The sequence below is a fragment of the Pelophylax lessonae genome (genome assembly GCF_965119305.1).
Source record: "Pelophylax lessonae genome assembly, chromosome: 12".
In the NCBI taxonomy this organism is placed as follows: domain Eukaryota; kingdom Metazoa; phylum Chordata; class Amphibia; order Anura; family Ranidae; genus Pelophylax; species Pelophylax lessonae.
This window is the reverse complement of record NC_138779.1, coordinates 206,341,493-206,355,735: the sequence shown is the minus strand read 5'-3', so window position 1 is coordinate 206,355,735 and position 14,243 is coordinate 206,341,493. Positions and strand designations below refer to the sequence as shown.

Here is a 14,243-nt window from a genome sequence, read left to right as displayed (position 1 = left end):
TTTGGCAACTTCAGGGGCAATTTCAATAGATATCTGTGCGTGAACCTGCATAGATGTCTGTCAAATCGCCACAGAAATCGCACTGAAATGCGGGTTTGAAATTGTGCGAGTTCAGCTGAGCGGCCACAATTTCAAACCCATCCTCAGTGTGAACGGGGGGCTTATTGTCACACTTTAATTGAACAAGCTGAAGTTAGAAGCTAAATGGCTACTATACACAGCTGCACCAGATTTTGGGTGTGCCAGTTTTAGTGAATCTCCCCCATAGAGCTTTCTTTTGGTGGCATTTAACCACTTAAGCCCCGGAAGATTTTACCCCCTTCCTGACCAGGGGGTTTTTTGCGATTTTTTACTGCGTGACTTTAACGTACAATTGCGCGGTCGTGCGACACTGTACCTAAATTAATTTGACGTCCTTTTTTTCCCACAAACAGAGCTTTCTTTTGGTGGTATTTGATCACCTGTGCGATTTTTTGATCATGCGCTATAAACAAAAAAAAGAGCGTAAATTTTGCAAAAATAACAATATTTTTCAAATTTTTTTATATGAAATTCCCCAAAAAAATGTAAAAATCTAAATTTTTTAAAATTTTCAGCCAATTTGTTTTGTGCTACATATGTTTGGTAAAAAAAAAAAAAAAATCGCAAAAAGCGTATTTTGATTGGTTTGCGCAAAAGTTATCGCGTTTACTAACAAAGGGAAAGATTTTTGTCATTTTTGTTGTTTTTTTTTTTAACGAGTAATGGCGGCGATCTGCGATTTTTTTTGCGGTACTGCGACATTGCGGCGGACAGATCGGACCCTTGACTGACATTTTTGACACTTTTGGGGTTACCAGTGACATTACTGCTGTAATCAGTGCTATACATATGCACTGTTACTGTAAAAATGACACTGGCAGGGAAGGGGTTAACTGTATTGGAGAGGGAGGGGTTAAGTGTGTCCTAGGGGCGTGCTTCTAACTGTGATTGGACATGGCTACTACTGTAAAAACAGAGATCAACGGTTCTACATAGTAGAACCGTCTGATCTCCATTTTTACACAGGGGAGAATGACAGGCGGCTTGTTTACATAAGCCGCCCGCCTTTCTCCCGCTCTACCGACGATCGTAGTGTGACCGGCGGACATTGGGTCCGCCGGTCACATGCCCGGACTCCTCTGTGAACGAGCCGAGGCGGGCGCGCGCCTCAGTAGGCGCGCGCTCGCCCGCTATTGGCTCAAAACCCGGTGACAGGCTAGCGAAGTAGACCTACGTCACTCTGCCTGGCCGGGGCTGACTACCGCAGTAAATATACTGTGCGCAGTCGGCAAGCGGTTAATAAGCACTTTTTTACTATTAATTTTAACGAAACAAATGAAAAAAAAAGACTAAACAATTAAAAAAAAAAAGACCCTTTATTTTACTTTCTGTTATAAAACATATCAAATACATTCTAAAAACACCCCAAAAATGACCCCTTTTTGGAAAGTGGGCACCCCAAGGTGGGTTTTTTTGCCACATTTATATGGAAATAAAGAAACATGCTGTTATTGAAGTGGTTAGCGGTGCAATTAGCCTTTAAAAGTCACCAATTGAAGCCGAGTTCAAGTCTTCCATTATTAGGGGTAAAAAAGACCCCTGGAGGATGAAACGTTATTACACTGAAACTGCATTTTGTGCAATGGCTAGATGTCATTGATAAACCCAAAACAATTAAAAAACACTTTAAAGTTATTGTAAAGGCATATTTAACATACATACCTGTGTAATGGTTTTGCACAGAGCAGCCCTGATCCTGCTCTCCTGGGGTCCCCCGCCAGCACTCTGCCCCCCCCCCCCCACCTGCTGTGTGCTCCCATAGGACACAGAGCATGGCACAGCCCTGCCCAAACACCCCCCCCCCACCCACTGGCTGTAATTGACAGCAGCGGGAGCCAATGGCTCCTTCTGTAGCATCTCAGCCAATGAGGATAGAAACCCAGGAGAGCCACTGCTCTCATGCACATTGCTGGATAGAGATCAGGCTTAGGTAAGTATTGGGGGGGGGGGTGCTTAGGTAGGAGCTGCACACTGAAAGTCTTTTACTTTTATACATTAAAAACCTTTAGCCTATAGAAGCACTTTAAAGCCCATAGAAGCACTTTAAAGTGGAGTTTCGCCCACCTTCCCCCCCCTCCAAAAATTGAAAGTCAGCAGCTACACATACTGTAGCTGCTGACTTTTAAAATTAGGACACTCACCCGTTCTGGAATCCAGCAATGTCGGCACCCCAGCGGGTGTTTCTATTGGCTCGCGGGGACTACCGCCGCCATTGCCGGTAAGGGAATCCGGCAGTGAAGCCTTGCGGGCTTCACAGCCGGTTCCCTACTGCAAATGTGCGAAGTTTGCTGCACTCTCTTACTGGCCCGGCAGGAGGGGAAAGAGGAGGAAGAAGGAGGGGGGCTGAACTCGATCTTCTCCCCCAAAAGGTGCCAAATGTGGCACCGGAGGAGAAGAAATCAGATAAGCAGAGGTCCCACTTTTGGGTGGAACTCTGCTTTAAACACCCTAAAGCAGTGATGGCGAACCTTGGCACCCCAGATGTTTTGGAACTACATTTCCCATGATGCTCAATTACACTGCAGAGTGCATGAGCATCATCGGAAATGTAGTTCCAAAACATCTGGGGTGCCAGGGTTCGCCATCACTGCCCTAAAGCAATCCCACAACATTAGTGATCAGTAGCATTTTAAACCCCCATAACCAGAAACCCAGAGCTGTGCTGGAAGCAACAGTGAGCACTCTCTCAGCCCAAAAACCTTAGATGCCATTTAGGTATATGTTCAACATGTGGGTATTAGGGCTCATTACATAGGCATAATGTGATTGGCATGAAGGTCCCACCCAGAACAGTACTTCCTAGCAGTAGCATTGTCAACCTGCTGTTGGTGCTCCTTCAGTAGGGCATTCGGTTGGCTGTCTCATGGATCCAACTGAAAAAACACTACTAAGTAGGAAGCACAACCTTCATATGTAATGAACCAATATGGCTGCTCTCTATTAGCAGACCGGTGGTTTTTGACCCCCAGATCTCTGTGCTGTGAGATATCAGATTAGGAATACTATCTTTGGGGCACCTGAAAGTTAAAGTATGGGTATTTAGGGGTTTTTCAAGAACTGACTGACTTCTAGGGCTCCAGACTATCATGTTGTCCATGTTTGTAGACGATTGCCCAATATAAAAAGAAGCGTGTTCCAGACAGTACTATACACAGGGCTAATTTTCTTACATAACACAAATCACACTCACATGTGTAAACAAAAATCAGTATAAATGTCTGCAGATTCAATGTAACATAAATGAATAATGTGTAAGAATGCGTAAATAGGAAGAAAAAATAAAATTTTTTCCCTCTTTATAGTGGTAAATGATGATTGCCCCAAAGTCAAATTGCTGGCTGTGCTGAAGCCATTGTCTCCATCCACTAATGTCGGCAAGCCAACTGCACTGGCACCAGCCAGTGGTGAAAGTGGACAACCACAGGATCGAGTCACCATTCCACAGGCTCCAGCCATCAGTGCTGCAAACAGCAACCAGAAAAATGAGCCAGTTCAATGCGAAGATACCAACAGCGTCAGAGAGCTCGCACCATCGACTGGAGTTATCATTGCTTTGGAGAGTGAACCATCTCCAACAGGTTCCTCAACCAACGACTGCAAAAACAAGCTTGCAACGAACACAACGTCAATTCCACCGGTCCGATCCATCAGGACCATGATCGATAAGTCAGGTGTGATGTCCATGGATGACTTCACATTCCATAAGCTACTTGGAGAAGGGCACTTTGGGAAGGTAAGTAAAAACAACAATTTACCCAAGGGCTTGTCATGCTAATCTGTGCATAATGCATAGGCTGTAATGCATTACAATGCATTAACCACTTAAGCCCCGGAAGGTTTTACCCCCTTCCTGACCAGGGTTTTTTTCGCGATTTTTTACTGCGTGACTTTAACGGACAATTGCGCGGTCGTGTGACGCTGTACCTAAACTAATTTGACGTAATTTTTTTCCTAAAACAGAGCTTTCTTTTGGTGGTATTTGATCACCTGTGTGATTTTTTGATCATGCGCTATAAACAAAAAAAGAGCGTAAATTTTGCAAAAATAACAATATTTTTCACATTTTTTTTATATGAAATTCCCCCCAAAAAAATGTAAAAATCTAAATTTTTTAACATTTTTGGCCAATTTGTTTTATGCTACATATGTTTGGTAAAAAAAAATTGCAAAAAGCGTATTTTGATTGGTTTGCGCAAAAGTTATCGCGTTTACTAACAAAGGGAAAGATTTTTGTCATTTTTGGTGTTTTTTTTTTTTTTAACGAGTAATGGCGGCGATCTGCGATTTTTTTTGCGGTACTGCGACATTGCAGTGGACAGATCGGACCCTTGACTGACATTTTTGACACTTTTGGGGTTACCAGTGACATTACTGCAGTAATCAGTGCTATACATATGCACTGTTACTGTAAAAATGGCACTGGCAGGGAAGGGGTTAACTGTATTGGAGAGGGAGGGGTTAAGTGTGTCCTAGGGGCGTGTTTCTAACTGTGATTGGACATGTCTACTATTGTAAAAACAGAGATCAACGGTTCTACATAGTAGAACCGTCTGATCTCCATTTTTACACAGGGGAGAATGACAGGCGGCTTTGTTTACATTAGCCGCCTGCCTTTCTCCCTCTCTACCGACGATCGGCGAGTGACCGGCGGACATCGGGTCCGCCGGTCACACGCACTGACTGCTTGGTGAACGAGCCGTGGCGGACGCGCGCCTCAGCGGGCGCGCGCTCGCCCGCTATTGGCTCACAAGCCGGTGGCAGGCTAGTGACGTATATATACGTCACTTTGCCTGGCCGGGGCTGACCGCCGCAGTATATTTACTTGCGGCGGTCAGCAAGTAGTTAAAATGCCGGTTATTCTCCTTTTCATTATATTTCTTTGTAAGGGCGAACAAGCCCTAAGGGCTAAACTCTCCGGATATGCACATTTTTTGGACCAAGAGCAATCATGAGCTTTAATACTAATGTCCTGTCTCTCTATCTACTTTAGGTTGTTCTGGCATCTCATAAAGCAACTGGCCAACAGGTAGCAGTAAAGATGACCAGTAAGAGAAGATTAAGCGAGGTGGATCCCAAAATCACTTACACAGAACTTCAGGTGTTAAAGAAAGTCAAAGACAGTCCCTTCGTAACCCAACTCTACGGCTCCTTTGAAACAAAAGTAAGTATTGTCTTCTTCCACTTTTTTCATCACCTATTATTGCTGTCCATTAGGACTGCCAATCTGCAATCATCTTTGAGGACAATGAACCAGAAAGTAATAAAATCACTGGGTCAGGAAACTAGGATTTCCATGAGGAAAGTCTAGCGATGGCAGCTTATCTATTTTCTCGGTCTGGCGTTCCTTTGAGATGGTGCAGAGCTACTTCTGAGAACTAGATTGAGAATTTACAATTGAAGCCAACTATAAATTGTCCCAACTTTAGAGCTATGATCCCACACCGCATAGCCCTTCTATAAATTCCCCCACAAAATGAGATCTACAGTTTTTAACCTGTATCCCTTCTTTTCACACAGGATTACCTTTTTTACGTGTTGGAGCTTATGAGCGGAGGAGACCTACGTACCCTGATGGAAAATCATGGACAAATCGAAGGCGAAAAATTAAGGTAAGTGTCTACCTACAATACCTATAGAAAGTAGTCTCCCAGTTTATCTTTAGTTTCCATTAGTCCTTAAGGATGGCAAATGCTAACCCTACTGAGAAAGTCGTGTCGCGAACACGTAAGACGCCACGCGTATAGGGGGAGGAGACCTGGACGGACGACCAGTGACCCACCAGCACGGCTCCCGATAGCTACTGTTTTTGGCGTGTACGGTCCGCACAAGCCCATTGTGCCGATTCATGTGAGTGCAATTCTACTTTGAATGTGAATCAATTAAAGGATAATAGCAGTGTACACTTAGATGCCTCATTATCTTTATTCACATATAATGTCCATGGGATGGTGAGAGATCGATTCAGGAAGTGGCATTCCCTATACTGGTCGTATTGAGGATTCAATGCTGGTTTAATGCTTCAGTGAGATCGATTCAGGAAGTGTTATTCCCTATACTGGTTTTATTGAGGATTCAACGCTGATTTAATGCTTCAGTGAGGTGAGAGGCCATCTGGTGGCTAAACGGTGGTGGTGTCACTTGCACTTTTATATGAAACATCTATCAAGCACTTCATTGAATTTTAACCCACGGTTATATTTATATTTTAGTGGACCCTTATGCACTTTTTGGACATTATATATTGCACTTAAGAGGAATATATATTGCACTTTAAGCAAGTTTATTGATTTATATGATGCACATTGTCACTTTATTTGATTTTATATAGCGCTGTATACATATTTGTTTATAAATGCTAATCTATGTCTCTCTCTCTCCTACAGATTACTCACTGCGGAAATGCTTTGCGGCTTGCAGCACCTTCATTCCAAGTGGATCATACACAGGTAAAGACTGGGTCACTTCCCCAAAATTGTTATTTGTAGCTATGGGTGGAATCACAACCGCCTTCTGTCATTTCTTTGTGAATCTGGAAAAACCCCAGTTGCCTCCCCTTTTCATATGGTCTTGTTGATATATCAGAGGACCTGTGAAGAGAGGCCACTGCTTCCAAAAGAAAAAAAAAAAAAGAGTCCTCCTCTGCAGCATGATTACAGGAGTGAGCTTTAATACTCTTATAAAGAATACGAACTGGAAAACTAATTCCAGCAAGGAAGTGGGAGCTTCCCATAATGACTATAGTAAGTGGGCAGGGCTGGGAACTCAGGTCCACATATCTCACTGCAGGAAGAGATAAAAGAAGCTGACAGCAACCCATGACTGACATTTTCTTTGAATATATATTTGAATGTCTCTTTATTGTCTGACAAATGGTGCTTACTCTCCATTCATTTTTTTTCTACAGAGATCTAAAGCCAGAAAATATTCTTCTGGACCATAACGGCCATGCAAGGATTGGAGATTTCGGCATGGCAGTAATGGGTCTCTCAGCAATCTACAAGACTATTGGACCCGCAGGCACACTACACTACATGGCTCCAGAAGTAAGTAATGTGTTTACTGTTGTATTATACAAATCTTCATTATAGAAGAGTTATGGTGGAACTTTAGTCAAATATAAATACCCAACAAATTGTCCTACACTACGTAGCTCTGCTTTCCCTGGGCTTTGGCAAAATGGCAGCTCTGGTCAATAAGAACAAAAAAAAAATAAAAAATCAGTACTGGATCTATTACTAATTCACTCTAATTTAGTGTGAAGTTGAAAGTTGAGCTCTAAAGGCCCATACACACGCACCGATTGTTGGCCGTAAATTTACGGCCAACGTCCAATCGGCCTATTGTCGGCTTGTTAGTATGATGCTTCAGACAACCGACTGCGACTTTTCGGCCGAACAAAATCTGGTGTGCATGCTATAAAATTTTTGTTGGCCGTCAACAAAACGGCCGATTGTTCGTCAGTCAGTACAGGTTTCGGCAGACAAAATTCAGATGAGTAAAAACTGGGCATGCTCAGAGAAGAAAAAACACACGGAAAGTTAACCATCACATGACATAACTTTGAAGTTGGTTTCTGTCGGCCAACAAAAGTCCAGTGCAAATCTAGAGCACATTTCAACCGACACAACAACACTGGACAAAAGTCGGCCGATCGGTCGGCCAACAATCGGTGCGTGTGTACGGGCCTTTAGTAGAAAATATCTACATTTGTGCCCCAGTTGCTTTCAGTGGATTTCCCCAACAAATGGTGGAATGTTCTGAATCCTGCAGAAGTGTTGGCGGTACCTTGCAAGCAACATTAATGCTGCATGTACGCAGATGGTCGTAACTGCCTTCTTTGTAGGATCCAGATGATGGCTGCACCATTGGCTGCTCTACCACAGGGCAGGACCCAAAGGCAGAGATCCACATGAGATGAAAGCTATACCGACTGCTCACTTTCTATGGTGAGCGCTTGTGAACATTGGGCTACTAGGGTCAGTAGACCTTCTCTGCCTCCTTAAAAAGGAATAATTAAGCCCCCCCTTCAATCTTCTCAAGTTCCACCTAAACTTGTATGGACCTATTTTTATCAAGTCCGCCACTATTTCATATTTAAAACTGGTTATAGGATCTGGAGCGCTAAGAGGCGTCAAACATGACTTATGTCAACGTGCCGCCACCTCTGTGCTCTGCCTATCCTGAATGTTCTAATCTTTATCCTCTCTCTAATAACAGGTCCTTTCCTTCCAACGATACAACACGACAGCAGATTATTTCTCACTGGGATTAATCGTTTATGAAATGGCGTTTGGCAAACACCCATTCCTTACCGGCTACGAGAAAAGCTTACGTCTTGTAAAGGACAAGGTGATGAAAACCAAACCTATTTATCCTTGCCAAATGGACCCGGACCTCCGTGACCTCTTGGAGACAGTAAGTATTTACAGAACATTAGATTTACTTAATATTTTGCATGTTCCTACCTACATACATTAGTGCAGTGAAAGCAAACTTGCTGCTAAGCGGAAGGATCTGCATACACTATAGCCACCTGATCAGTGTTGTCATAAGGAGAGCAACAGTCCCTATGTCCCTTTATCAGTAGAAGTGTCATATAAAGTATCTCACTAAAAATTAACTCCTCTTGCAGAGGATGCATGTAAAGATTTGGTATTAACTGTTAAATACAGTATGTTGAGTTAGTTATTAGCGTTTTGCTGTTAGATCAATGCAGGGTATGAATACTCCATTGTTTACCCTGCAAATAATGAACCCCCGGTGACTGTGCCATTTCTGAGTCTTCCTAACTACATAGAGTCCCCTGAAGAAAGGGAAGGATCACTAAGCCCTGAAGCACGTTGGGTGTTTTCTGCTTCTTTACTGTGAAAAGACACCAATATTAAAAGATTCTGGACTCTTAGACCTTAGGTCTGGCACTCTTATTAGACTTTTTACATTAGCAATACATACACTAAAGGAGAGGTTCATCTTATATAACATACTACACCTGAATTCAGGGTGTAATATGCTATTGATGCACCCCCCCCCCCCGAACCCCTATTGTGCCAGCAGGCCTGAGATCCTCTCCCAGCACCCGCTGTCACAATATAGAAAAAACCTGTGGCCGTGTGGGCTCTGGCCACCCTGCCATGTCATTTAGAGCTCTATGAATGGAAGAACTACAACAACCATCAGCCATTGCAGCTGACGGCTTATAGCTCTTGAACTACCAGAGCACTAGTGGTTCATTGATTCTTCCTATCAGTAACTGCCTGCCTGGATGAGGTGTGGGCAGACAGCTACACTGACAGTGTGCAGGAGCCCCAGATTGCACCTGCGATCTTCTAATCACGAGTGCAGTGCTTTACAGGCTCCTATTAAAAAAATAATAAATGCACATTTTGTTTTTACCTGTGCATTTAAAACCTTTTTAAAAAAGATGAACGTAACGCTGATGATTTAATATACACAAACAGTGTCCAACACCCATGATACGATTCTAGAACAACATAGTGGCAAGTTAAAAAAATCATAACTAGGCAGGCTGACACATGCAACTATCAGGATCAAATATTCCAAGTTGGTTTGTTCAGGCCCCCTATTGTTATTGTGTGATCGTTGTTTCATTTTATATTCCTTTTGTGATTACAGCTCCTGGAGATTTGTCAAGAGAAGCGACGCAAGATGGTTAAAAAATTAAGACTACATCCGTATTTCAAGACTGTCAGCTGGAAGACTTTGCTGGCAGTGATGTCACAGCAGGCCCCTGTTTCGTCATCAGTAAGTATTAAAATAATAATCTAAGCACATTAGAGGGGGAGGGTAATAAAAGCAGTCAGACTTTTTGGCCCCGTTCACATAGGGCATAAGGATTTTAACTAGGATCTGGCTGGCAGCAAGATTCTACGTAAAACCTTGTCTGTACAATGTACGCATGCAATCTTAGTTATAACGTTTACATGCATACAGCGCATAGCGCATATGTACTAGAGATCGACCGATTATCGGCAAAGCTGATATATCGAGGGCCGATCTGCACTTTCACCAAGGTGGCCGATATTACCGATATTTTGGAAAGTGCTTGTACCGGAGTGATGCCTGCAGATAGAGGCATCACCACGGTACCGGCGTCCATAGCAGACGGTCGGCTGTCTTGTAATGACAACCAATGCGGCTGAGAAGCCACTCGGCTGTCATTACAAGGAGCGGGAGGGGACGTCCCGCCCCTCCCGCCGCCTTCCGTGGCTCGCCCGGGTCTCCCGTCCCACCGGGAGACCCGGGCAACCAGCCGGCACACCCGCCAAAGACCCGATCAAAGCCGCATTCGACTCTGATCGGGTCTCCATGAGGATGTCATGATGTCATGACATTACTTCCAGGTACTGGCGCCAGATTAAAAAAAATTACAGTATTCAATTACAGTATTCAAAACAGCCAAACTTGGTGTTTTGAATGCTTTTAAGTGCAGAGGAGGGGTTTGAGGTCTTTTAGACCCCCATAATTCCTCCACAAGAGTACCTGTCAAATGAAAAAAAAAAAGGTAAATGTATGAAAATATCGGCCGATACCGATATGCATTGGCCAAAATAACAAAAAAACGATATTGGTCGATCACTAATATGTACCCTATTGACTTTGTCGTTTGCAAGGGCGCAAACAGCACTATATTACGCTAGAATAGTGTAGGTAGTTCCCAACTAATTGAGAAACGATATAGCGCTTGCTGATATGTGCAGGAACTAGCGGATTAAGTGTATGTAAAATTAAAATTGCATTACTAAAAGCAGTAAAATTGGGCTAACCCCTATACAATACATATATAAATAAATAGACAAATGGTGAATGTGCCAATAATCAAGTCAAGTAATACTAGATATAAAGAGGTCGAACAAATTATACACAACCACTGGCCTATTCTCCTGAGGGATGAAAAACTGAAAGAAATACTACCTCCTCGCCCAAAGTTTGTCTACAGAAAGGGACGTAACTTGAAAGATAGGGTGGTCAAAAATGTACCTGAACCCCCAAAGAAACTTATCCCGTTTTTTGAACACAAAGGATTCTTTTCCTGCGGTAAATGCAAAACATGCAAAACAGTCAAAAACCGGAAACGTAAAACTGTGGAATTTCAATCTAGGGTCACAGGAAAAAGTTATAGCATCAAAAAACTTATTACCTGTGAAAGCACCCACGTAACTTACTTATTAACCTGCCCTTGTGGGCTCCAATACGTGGGACGTACCACCAGAAAATTAACCGCCTTAGCGGTAATCCCGAGCGTGACTCGGGGTTGATTTTTCATTGCAGGAGCGGTAACCCCCGAGTCGCGCTCGGGGTGGATTGCAGAGAGCGCAGCGGTGTTCTCTGACCTTCTCCTGACGATCCAGCGATGATCTCTCATTGCTGCGACCACCAGCCGAGAGTCCCGCCGCTCCTCCGTCCCTCCGTCGGTACGATCACTTCCTAGTTCCGTTCCCTGCAGCAGCAATGCTGCATGGGAGCGGAACTAGGGAGGGAAATTCAAAAAAAAACAAAAAAAAAAAACGTTACACAAAACACACTTTATATTATATTATATATATATATATGCATATATATATATATATATATGTATATATATATATATATATATATATATATATATATATATATATATATATATATATATATGCATATGCATATATATATATGCATATGCATATATATATATATATATATATATGCATATATATATATATATATATATATATATATATATATGCATGCATATATATATATATATATATATATATATATGTGCATATGCATATATATATATATATATATATATATATATAATATGCACACACACACACACATATATATATATATATATATATATATATATATATATATATATATATATATATATATATATATATATATATATAAAATGATATTATTGATTCAATTATAATTCATGCGTTATATATTATATATATATATATGTGTGTGTATATATATATATATATATATGTATATATATATATATATATATATATATATATATATATATATATATATATATATATATATATATATATATATATATATATATATATATATATATACACACACACATATCTATATATAATATATAATGCATGAATTATAATCTAATCAATAATATAATTTTATTATATATATTATATATTAAATAATAAAATAATATTATTGATTCGATTATAATTCATGCGTTTGTGTTTCAAATTTATCACATCTGGGATGTCTACTAGAGTCTTGTTTTGGTCAGGTTTAAGTCAGTAATTACTAAGAATTGTAGGACTATAATACATAACGCCAAATTTCCATGAAAAGAATTGTACCGCTTTTGGTATGTAATTCCAGACATAATCATACCGCCAGGGAGGTTAAGGGTACGACTAGGAGAACATATTGACAATATCCGCAAGGGATTCAAAAATCACAGCGTCTCCAACCATTTCCGCCTAGTACACAACCAAGACCCCACACTATTGTCTGCGTGTGGGATTGATAGGATTGAGTACAATTGGCGAGGAAAAAACATGAGGATAGCTGTATCACAGAGCAAATCCAGGTGGATTTATGACTTATCGACACTCCAGACCCTGGGTTTAAACATAGACATGGACCTCAATTGTTTCATTTCTGATCCGTAACAATATTTTAATATGAACTTTTAACTGTTATTAAAATTACAGAGCTATTTATATTTTTATCTTTGTCCACCCCTATTTATATATATCACATTTCACTTTAAATAAGCACAAATAATGTATTCAATACCTATTCACATAGGTAGCATTATTATCATTCAGCACTAATAGCACTTTTTCACATCAACACAAATATAATTATTTTGATCACATGCACTGTAATAGTGTATTTCATGACCTCACTATAATGTGTATATTGTTCATGTATAATTCACAAGTCACGATTTATATATATATGTATATTTTATATGCCACGATTTATTTATGTATTATTGCAATACTGAAATATTCTTAATTTATCCTCTTAGTGAGTTACATATGTCAAGTTTTAATATGCCATTACTGAGTGAATAAGTTCACTACAGACAGAATGAGCTGAAGAATGAATTAAAATTGTATTGAATAAAGTAAGCAGACCCGCAGGAATGTATTTAGTAATATGTAAATACGAGTGCGCAGCCAAATGCCTCTCTCACGGCTCATATACCATTCATGGTACTGAGCAGTTCTTCCGTTACTAGGTAACGCCATACGCCGGGTAGAATAAATCCTGGAATGGGAGGAGCAGAGGGAGGCGCACATCAGTCCCCAATGAGCGCACGTCTCCACCTCTGAAGACGTCACTACGCTCTGACGAAACGCGCGTCAGGTGGAACGCACGCCGTCAAACCCGGAAGTCAGCTGGAACGCAAACCGCTCTCCACGCTACAGACATCCATCATAGGGATTGCACAGCGTTATTTTAATGTAATTTTACTTTTTGGCACAATAAATTCGTTTTAAACGATACGGCACTATCTGGAGCCTCCTCCTTGTTTCCCCATACACCACCGGAGGAACCGCACGGAGCCCGCATATCCCGCCTGGGGGATCCTGGTTAAAGAGGGAGAGGAGCCCAGCAGTTGTTGCCATCCAGACCTGGAGGGTCACACAAAGCTCTGATGGTCTCTTTACCGTAAGGCAGTAGAGACCCAACCTATTTGGTGAGTGTACATCTTCCCTCAGTGTCTGCATGATATGAACACTTTATCTCATTGGAGGAATAAACACCAAGCACCAGCACTTTTTTCCATTTTTCTGGCCCCTTTTTCGTTTGAGAAACTACAAACGGGCCACCTATGAACTGTTATATATCACTTTGCACTTTGATATTGTATTGATTTTGGACTTGATTATTGGCACATTCACCATTGTCTATTTATTTATATATGTATTGTATAGGGGTTAGCCCAATTTAACTGTTTTTAGTAATGCAATTTTAATTTTACATACACTTAATCCGCTAGTTCCTGCACATATCAGCAAGCGCTATATCGTTTCTCAATTAGTTGGGAACTACCTACACGTATACCTTCCTATTTTATAGCAGCTGCTTAGTCCACACACTATTTATATTATACCTCTACCTTTAGCACACATCTGGTTAGGTACTCCTAGGCGCGA

The 14,243-nt window shown here is 41.2% G+C and overlaps 1 protein-coding gene across 1 annotated transcript in view; it reads left to right on the top strand.

The window, feature by feature from the left end:
- Positions 1-14,243, top strand: part of LOC309569002 (uncharacterized protein) — a gene marked incomplete at its 3' end in the record, with an annotated part of 112,617 nt that overhangs the window by 47,795 nt on the left and 50,579 nt on the right. Inside the window, exons 8-14 of the mRNA XM_082274763.1 lie at positions 3,384-3,814; positions 5,072-5,242; positions 5,599-5,690; positions 6,465-6,527; positions 6,986-7,124; positions 8,299-8,496; positions 9,715-9,843. Of these exons, the coding sequence (XP_082130889.1) occupies positions 3,384-3,814; positions 5,072-5,242; positions 5,599-5,690; positions 6,465-6,527; positions 6,986-7,124; positions 8,299-8,496; positions 9,715-9,843 (1,223 nt within the window). The remainder of the gene's footprint in view (positions 1-3,383; positions 3,815-5,071; positions 5,243-5,598; positions 5,691-6,464; positions 6,528-6,985; positions 7,125-8,298; positions 8,497-9,714; positions 9,844-14,243) is intronic.